The sequence below is a fragment of the Sinocyclocheilus anshuiensis genome, unplaced genomic scaffold, assembly GCF_001515605.1.
Source record: "Sinocyclocheilus anshuiensis isolate Anshui unplaced genomic scaffold, SAMN03320099.WGS_v1.1 scaffold535, whole genome shotgun sequence".
NCBI lineage: Eukaryota > Metazoa > Chordata > Actinopteri > Cypriniformes > Cyprinidae > Sinocyclocheilus > Sinocyclocheilus anshuiensis.
In genome coordinates this window covers 956,622-966,552 of record NW_015551063.1, presented here as the reverse complement: position 1 = coordinate 966,552, position 9,931 = coordinate 956,622, and the positions used below count along the sequence as shown (strand labels likewise).

Genomic DNA, 9,931 nt, shown 5'->3' with positions numbered 1-9,931 from the left:
AACTGCCCAGGGCAAGTGTTAGTTTCTAACGTGTGTTGACTTGTGATTGTTTATTGTGTGTAAGACACTTGAGGCACTGACTGAAAACAACATGCGTCTTGTCAAAAATGTACTTATGGTGCTCATCCATGAAAACAACCAAGTGTCAGAAAAAGTTTCTTTATGAGTAAAACGCCCCTTCCTTTCCACACAGTGGAGTGAATATTTCACAACATATGTTGCACAGTGATTACATTTTATTAAGACTTCTTACTATTAAACATGAATGCAGCACTCAGATTCCCAGTGCATTCATAGGAATGTTTACATAAAAAAAATATTATTGTTTGATAAATATTTGTTCAGAAATTGTGCAGGGGAGATTTCAAATAACACAGTATTACACTTTTTGATTTCCATTTTTACACACAAAAACACAACTATTTGAAGGATACATGAAAGTGCTTTCCATTGCAAAAAAAAAAAAGAAACCTTTCATATTCCTTTTTTTGCAACATTCAAGTTCATGAATCTAATGGATTAATAAACTGCTATAACTTTCCACTTGTGATCCATTTTCTGTGTTTAACCAGAAAACAAGCTATAATATTAACTAATAATGTACTAATTAATATTAATTATCAATTACATTTGTGTAAAATAATTTAGAGTAAGTCATACATTCTTTTTTGCAATTGAGGTGTCAGCAAAAATATGCTCATATATGTAATCTATCAAAATCTCCTTACTTACACTCTCATTAATATATGCTAACTTTAATTCATCTGTAACATATTTTCTTATTTAATAATACATCCCAAGTCTCTCCAAATATGTGACTTCTGTCACCCTAATAAATTTTAATTGATTGAGTTAATTAAATTGAGATCAAATCATATGTAGATTTAGGTTTAATCATCATTTTAATTATAACCTGAAAATCCTCTCGCATGTCTCCTAAATTCTCACGTCTCCAAATATTCCCTAATAGCTGTTGTAGATCTTTCTCCCAAATATTTAAGAAAAATTAGAAATTGTGATGAGTACAATAATGCTGAAAATAAAAATCACATGACATGTAAAAGCAGTTGCATTTCAGAAAATATATTTTTATAAGGTTTATCTACATTTTTAGGCATTTGAATGTAAAAAAATAAATCAAGTACATTGATTTTAATTCAATAAACAGGGTTTTGAATAGTGTCATGAACTTTTACATGATCCTGTAAACAAGGAACACAAGTTAAAACTTATATCATTTTGTACAAATTTAAGCATGTAAATACAGTGACTCAAAAACATGTCCATATGTAGTATAACAAAATGCAAACAATAAAAACGTTCAAATCAGAAAAGATGCACTCGTAAGTCAGTCGCTTTTGAATAACTTACAAATTTTAAGAAAGACACAGTGCTTGTCTCATTGTGAAAACTCAACAATTAAACTTGAAAATAGCAAGTATAATCCTTTTATACTCTTTTCGAAAGTTGTGGTTTAGCACTCCATATATAACGCCATTGAGGCAGCTGTTGAAGTATGCCATGAAGTAGCTGGCTGTGAAGAGCCACTCGGGTATGGCTTGACCCAGTCTAGGGTGGATCGCCACCGCCAGGCCTATGAAGTTCAACGGAGCCCAGCAGACGGCGAACAACACAAACACCACGAACATGGTGAGAAAGTTCCGGAAGTCATGAGGCTTGATCTTGGGCCGACTGTCCGGCTTGACCCGTTTGCGCACCTGTATGACGAGGATCCAGATGCGCAGGTAGCAGTACGTGACGATGCCGATGGGCAGAATGAAGTGCACCACCACCACCGTGATGGTGTAGAGCGAGCTCACCGATTGGGCGAAGGTGCACGAGTAGACGCGCGGGTCGTACTGCAGAGACTCCACAAACCAATTTGGGACGATTGCCAGGACAGTCAGCACCCAGACCAGGACCACGTAGCATACTGTGTTCTTGTTGGAGAAGAGCTTGTCGTACTTAAGGCTGTGGCAGATGTAACAGTAGCGGTTGATGGCGATACCTGTGATGTTGAAAATAGAGCCAATCACACTGAGCCCCATGAGGAAGCCGCTGATTTGACAGTGAATATCACCGGCGATCCAGCGGTCATGGAAGATGGCGGTTAGGACGAGCGGGTAGGGGTAGATGGCCACTACTAGATCTGCTATAGCCAAACTCACCACAAAGGCATTACCTGTAAAAACGAGAGAAAATGAGAAGTGAAAACTCTGTGTATGGGGACTTGTGTGGAGTTAAGATATATGTCCAGGTAACTAGCTGTAATCAGTTGCTTTGTAGTTATGCAAGATCCAGTCCGATCTCATTAGAAAACACAACTTTTTTATGAGGTGGCGATTGCATATGAATTCGTAATGTGATTCATACGGAAATGTATGATTGTTAGAAGAAAAAAAAAAGTAAGAATGAAGGTTCGTTCCTAAATCTAAATGTCAGTGGAGTGAAAGCAGATTGTGTGAAAACGTATGAGTGAGATCCTGTGAATTCATTCAAATTAGCCACCAATTTGCCAAAATGTAAAGTAGTTGTATTCTCATGAAAATCCATTGGCAAGATCATATCCACCACAAAAGGTTTTTTATGCACGGTAAAAAAAAAAAAAACGCATTCTGAAGTTGTAAATAGAATAAAGATTATTGGAGTAAAAATTCCAAATTCAAGTTTATTTTAACATTACTCGCCATTTCTTTGTAATTAAGTGTGAAATCTGCTAGAAATTTCTGAATGAAAATGGTACTCGTATGGCATTGCTGTCTATCTTGTAATCTAATTTGTAATCTAATTACAAGTAGATAATTTTTGGAATTGGATTATGTAATCCAGATTACATGTAATCAATTACGCACCCAGCACTGGTGATGTGTAATTTAAAAACATTAATCTCATGATTAAGAATAAATACACCATAAAGTAATTTATTTTATTTCTACTACTGCCATGATAGTAGAAGAAAAAGACAGTGTACACTAACGTTCACTACAGCGCCCCCTGTGGCAACAATGAGAAATGCAAGATTTGTCAGTGTTTCATTTGTACAGTGTTTTTTCACAGTGTTGTTTTAAAAACATGTTAGCATGTTCAGGTTGGTCCCATTGGTAGATGCTGTACCTTGACCATTTGGAGCCAAAAAGCCTTGTATTCTGATCTTTGTTTGCATGCATGCAGCATAAAAATTGCATAAAATAAAATAAATAAATAATAATTAATTGGTTACAAGGCATTAATGGCTCAAGTTAAAAAAAGAGGCATCAGATTGTGCATTCCTGGGGGGCTCCTGTGCCAGTCGAGCAGCTGCCATTGAGATTATTTTCTCCAGGTATTACAGGCAAATTTCAGAATGCAATGGGTCATAAAATTGAGCATGCAAAGTTAGAAGCATTTGCATTCATGTACTAGCATGGTGTTCCAGGCCTGAGTCAGTGTAATGCAATAGACCCGCAACACACCCGACTGACACGTGAAAACAGCATGTAATCATACAAATCACTTCAATTAGCAGTCAACAGTCTTAAACCGGTATGGTGAAGTCTCTTATTGAGGCCAGTCGGTGGTGTGACTGAAACTAACAGCTGTGTTACCTTTCCATGTTTGGGTTATCATTCTTTACTTTTACATAAATGTCAGTGACAAATCTGAGTGATAAACTCAAAACAAACAGGCGTGCTTGATATGAGTCACAAACAAACCTCATGTGCTTTAATTATCAATATCAAACTGTGAGAAGAAATGTCCATGAGGTTCAAAGCAATGAGCTACACGGTATAATTGGATCCTGTAACGTTTGAGCAATGTCTGCATACTCCACTACAATGTTCACAGCTGTAGCTCAAGATCGCACACATAATAAGACCAATGACTGGCCTTTCTTCTTTAATGAAAAGATTTGCTAGTTCTATGTAATACATCAATGAGATTATAAAATCTAATAAAACAATGAAATCACATCCGTGCCTGTGGAGCGCTTTGAACACAAGGCTTTTACATTTAGTGCTTGTGTGGTGTCTCTTAAGTGGACTGACGTCATAATAAAATTCAGATTTACACCAACATACTAATGAAATTGTTTTATGTATTTAAATTCCAATTTTCAATTCTCCAGGTACTAGATGCTCCATAAAACAGGTGATGTATTGACTTGTACATCCACTTCTGTGAGGGAAGTCAGTGAATTGAATTCTTTGAATTACTGAGCACACGTTTCACATCCAGCTGTGTTAACCCCTCACGTGTCGGCCGGGCTTGTACTACGTGAACAACACAATTTAGACCCAGAGTTTTTCAAGTTAAACAAACTTTGCTTTAATAGTGCACTTCATTTGAATAAATGTGAATGCTGCCATCCGTACCTTGGTGCACTCAAAGGCAGACCAAGATGCCTTGAAAGGTGGGTGTTGTTTCTCTTCCAAACAAATTTTGGTGCTGTTTGACTGAAATATGAACGAAGACATCTAAACCAAATACAGGATGTGATGTCACTAGATGCAACCCTAAAATGGACAAAATGCTGAAACACACCGGGTTCTTCTTGTCATGTGAGTTACAGTATGTTGCCCATTAAAGTTTGATACAGGTGTCAGAACTGCTGTCTCCTTACAGCAGATCTCTGTGTGCTATGGAGGAATCCCTGCCACTGTTTTGACTCCTTAACACATTTTAGAAGCTCTTTGTTAGTTATCAACTGGTCAAAGCACCACCATATACACACACAACACACAACGAGTGCATTTAACCCAGCACACAGCAGTTTGGGATGTTCGGCAAGTTCTTTCTCAAAATATAAGTCATAAAAACTGTCCAATCAGGTTGTGACCATATCCTTATGCCTTTCATTTTATATCTTTAGGTTCTGTGTTAACTTGTTCCCCATCATTGACAGAATTTTCTGGCTTTCCGTGTTTTCACTGTTATATGGTAGGAGGAGCTATTACACATCTTCTGAAAGATTACTGAATTTCTGGATGAAAACACGTTGAAGAAGAAGCAGAAACAAGCAATCGCATGTAAAATAAGTGATCATCAAACATTAATCATTATATAAATCAAAACTGCCTAACGTTACTGAATGAAATGTCCACTCAGAAAGTGGTTTAGGACTGTGAAGCTTTGGATGTGTTGATGGAAGCGATCTACTCCATCTATGTTTTGATCATCGTTCTAAATCCGATCCATACGTAGTCTTTGACAAAAATGCAATTTTTTCAGCTTTTTGTTTCAAATTTTGTTTTTTTCATGAAACTAACCCACATTCAAATGTTGATAAAAAAAATAAATAAATGCATGAAGCTAGATTTTTTTTTCTTTAAAGTTTCTTTCTTTAAAATGTTGTTAAAATGATCAAAAATGCTGGCAGTGCCTGGCAAATCTTTTTTTTTTTAATGCTGGTGGGGTAAGGGTTAAAAATGACAGTGTGAATGCTAAGCGAACCAGGACTAAATGCATCACTTTCTTTTTTGATCCAGAAGTGAACTGCAAGTGTAAACCAGTGTTGCCAAGTCCACCGTTTTTTCTGTGTAACTGGGCTACTTTTTTTACTGTTGCCACGGGTTAAAATGGAATGCGATTTCGACCACATTTTGGCTTGTTTTGGCCGTGGTTGGGCTAGTTTTGAGTAGCAATTGGGCTGGTTTTGTTACAAAGACCCATTTTCTGAATGGCTTTAACCAGACTGCCTTATCCTCTTCTCGTCAGCTTAATCAATCACCAACAAATCAACAAATTAATGCCGTAATTGTTACTTTATTTGTCACCACTGTGTTTCATGCGTGAGGCAGTATCAGCTCAAACAGGGACTCGATGTAAATTGTCTGTTTGTGTGAAGCAAAGAACATGTTAATGGTACTTCTCTTCAGTCATCACGGTGCAGAAATTAGGGGCTATAGACTCTGGATGATTGACAGTTCAGATCCAGTTGTGTGGAAAAGTGTCTGTACAAATCTCTGTTGCAAAGGTGACAAATGAAATAAAGACACCATGAAGAACTCTAGTTCTAGTTTTGCAGGATTATTGTTTTTCTCTGTTGCACAGGTAGCACTGCACAGTTAATTCACAGATCACCTGATCTCGCTCGACAGATATCTGTCATGACAGGACACATGTAAATTCATGCCTGCAGGCTGTCATTTTGAAACAAGCTCGCAGCATTGTTCTGGGAGTTCAGTTAGGTGATCAAAGCAGTAGACTCTTTTACTGATGGACGTGTGTGCATTTTGATGGACTGGATTGTTTTTCATATGAACTCTGTCATGGAGGTGCTTTCTGTGACCTGTATCAGCACCAGTGTCACAAGAATAGAGGTCTAGAATATTGATGAATTTATGTGCAATAAATTCATTTGCTGGCCATTGATGAATATGATATGGGACTCAAATTGAATTTGGCACTTGTGCATCACCCAGTCTGAAATGTCAGGACCTGTGATGGAATAAATCATCACATTTAAAACCGTTTTGATCCAGATCCTCTATCTGTAATGGATCGGCTCTCACTGAGCATCAAGTGACGGGATAAGTGCAGCTTCAGCGATAAGCGTTTACAATGAAAACACATTTAAAGACCTACATTCAATGCCTTACAGACAGCATTGTCACTTCAAACAAAAATGTTTTTGACTTTTACAGCAAACTTAAAACGAGGTAAATTTACTTGAGAAGCAAAGGTGCATAACTTGTTTTCAGAAAATGTATCTTAAATTAAGTAAGGTTAAATGAAGTACCTCATTAGCAAACTGTTTTCAGTTTAAATCTAACATTTAGTATGTAGATTGTAAGTTTTTGCTTACAAGAAGAAAAAAAAAACACTTTCCAGTGAGGCAAGAAAACAAACTTTATTCAGCCTTTTTCTGTCACTGAAAAAAAAGTCATCATTGTCTCACAATTCAGAATTTATTTCTTACAATTCTGAGGAAAAAAGAATCACAAGATATAAACACAGAATTATGACTTTTTTCTAGCAATTCTGAGTTTGTATATCTCATAATTATGACTTTTTTTTTTTTTTTAGTTTAAATCTTGCAATTTTGGTTTTTTTCTTCCATCATGGAATACATTTTTTTTAAAATTCAGACTTCTATTCTCAGAATCGCAAGTTTATATTTTGCAATTTTAAGTTTATATCTCGCAATTCTATTTGGAATTACCACCGTGGAATAATAAATCAAAAAGAAAAAAATACTTTTTATCACAATTATGAGTTAATATCTCATGACGTTTTTTTACCTTGAAGTTTATAGCTCATAATTTTATGTTTATATCTCACAATTCTGAATTTATATCTTGCAGTTCATACTTATTTATATCTTGAAATTTGTGCTTTTTTCACAGAATGGTGAGATACAAACTCAGAATTAAAAAAAAATAATCAAAATTGTGAGATAAAAAGTGGCAAATGCCTTTTTATATATATATATATATATATATATATATGATGAATAATAATAATAATCATACCAAGACAGCACATACAACATCAAATGATATGCACAACTATGATGGTATCTCAAAAACATCCACACACATCTCATAGCAGCAAAACACTGGAGCTCTAATTACTGGAGGTGTGTCAGGAGTTCATGAACCCGTCTCACTGCCAGCACTGTGTGAGCTGCATTAGAATGGACTAAATGGCTTCATTTTAAAGGGAAACAAAAAATTTGTTTAGTATTGTTATGTATAAGGGAGTATAGTCAACAGAATTAAACATAACCTAAGAGGATATTTCTGTCTGGAACTATTTATCCAAAAGACTCCACATGTTGCAATAGCCAGAGGATTACAGGATCTCTGTGTGTCTGGTTAGCATGCAAAAAGATCTGAGGCTGATCTCATTAAGAGACGTGTATCTCATTTGTCTTTACATTTTCTAAGTGCTTGTATCTTTTAAAGGTCAATCATTAGTTGATCAGATAAATTAACTGCACCTTAGAACCACTTAAAGCTTAAATCTCCAAAAGGAAAAGGTCAGGCTGTGCTGTGCTGTGTGTGTTCATGAGATAAAGCCAGTGGCAGGAGGACGGATTGAGATGTTGCAACTCAAACTAAAACTGACAGTGTTAACAGGGCAGCATGCAGAGGCTTTCATACAGCAGCTGCACACCACCATGCTTTTGTCTTTCCAGTTTGACACCTCTGTGATCATGTAGCTGGTGATTTGGAAATCATTTATGAGTCAATTACTGTGTTTGAATCTTAAATAATGAGCAAACATATAATCACATAATATCGGGTCTGTAAATGAATACTAACATTTGGTGGGTCTCTAAAGAATAGCACCAAATAAAACCACAAAAATAAATAAATAAATAGGTGTGGTTTGCATAATTAATCAATGTCTTTACAGTCATTTATTGTCAATATTTATATCTTTATTTCTGTTTTTTATTATTACTTTTTCTTTGCTTAAAACAAAGATGAAAATTGTGACTATCTAGATGGTTCATAAATATTATTATTATTATTATTATTATTATTATTCAATAATAATAATCATCATCATAGTAATACCAATAATTGTTATCATTATTAATAGCCATAATAATAACAATAATAATAATTATTATTATTATATAATTCATCATAATAAAAAATAAAATTAAAACATAATAATGACCATGACAATAATAATAATAATATTGTCAGCAAGGTCATTATTAATCTTTTTAATCTTTGACTTTTTATTATAATTAATAAAATAAAATATTTAAATTAAAATTATTAAATAAATTATTAAATAATATAATTTAAATAAATAAAATTAAAGAAAAATATTAAAAAGATTAATAATGACCCTGCTTAAATTATTATTATTATTATTATTACTACTACTACTACTACTACTACTACTATTAATAATATATCTATAATAATAATCGTTATAATGATTATTATTGTTGTTTATTATTATTATTATAAAAAGAAGATGAAAAAGATTATAATGAGCTAGCTGAATAAATTATAAACCAGCCTGGATTCATTGACTTGCTGGTCTTACTTGTCAGGCTGGTCTGTTGTCTGGTTTTAGAGGTGTTTTGGGCACTTTTAGTTGCTCAGGTTTAAAGACCAGCAGACCAGGTGATAATAATAAATATTTATAATGCAGATTATTCTAATTTATCAAAGAACAGAAAAAAAAACATGTAAAAATATATTTTAAAAACTGTTCTGAATGAGTCAATGATATCAGTCTCTAATAACGAGTTACATTAGAAATCCTTGCCAGTAAAATATACAAATAATTGACTGTCAGCATGATGGATTATAGAGATGAAGACCTTTACCTGCCTTCCTGAGCTTTCTGTTTCTGAAGACCGATACAATGACCAACAGGTTGCCCAGAACATCTACTATAATCGTAGTGATCAGAACAGTGGAGAGTAAAGTCACCACCCAGGGGAAAGAAAGGTACTTGCTGTCCCGATTTCCTGTCGAAGTGTTCCTCAAAGGGGCGTCCGTTCCCTCCACCATCCTCAATGCATCATCACAGGACAGCGGTGAGGGCTCCGGTCCTCCGCGCCACGGGCATCTACCGCGCAGCGGGCGCATCCAGAAACCGCACAGGTGCGGCGAGCGCGCCAGTTCAGCTGTGCGCTCTTACTACAGCTGCCATAAAGGGATGTCGATATGATAAAAAGGAAAGCAGTTATTAAATCGTAAATGAAAGAAAAATAGTACCGTTTCAAATAAAATTGCTGCGATTCAAACTCGTTCTTAGACATAAAATCCTGCTTGACATGCGGAGAGACTTTTGTAATCCGGCGTCTCTTCGGATTGTGACAATTTACAAAGCACTCTGTGCTTGTCAAGACGCCCATTCATAAATCTGATGCATAAAATACAAAACTCGTGTTCGTTCATTCACTTCTTAACCGTGCATCCCTCATTCACAATGTTGACTCCAAAAAGCTGTCGGGAAATAAATAGTCTACAAGCGT

At 35.3% G+C, this 9,931-nt stretch overlaps 1 protein-coding gene across 1 annotated transcript; it reads right to left on the bottom strand.

The window, feature by feature from the left end:
• Window positions 1-1,412: 1,412 nt before the first annotated feature.
• Window positions 1,413-9,542, bottom strand: LOC107662008 (melatonin receptor type 1A-like). The gene is made up of 2 exons (XM_016451852.1): window positions 9,278-9,542; window positions 1,413-2,182 (listed from the first exon to the last, which is right to left on the bottom strand). The coding sequence occupies exons 1-2, from the start codon at window positions 9,540-9,542 to the stop codon at window positions 1,413-1,415; spliced, it is 1,035 nt and encodes a 344-aa protein (XP_016307338.1).
• Between the last annotated feature and the right edge of the window lie 389 nt (window positions 9,543-9,931).

Excerpts from the sequence above, each read along its gene's own strand:
- LOC107662008 (XM_016451852.1), bottom strand. The coding sequence starts at position 9,542 with ATGCGCCCGCTGCGCGGTAGATGCCCGTGGCGCGGAGGACCGGAGCCC. Across the intron at positions 2,183-9,277 it reads CAGAAAGCTCAGGAAGGCAG|GTAATGCCTTTGTGGTGAGT; the intron begins GTAAAGGTCTTC and ends TCGTTTTTACAG.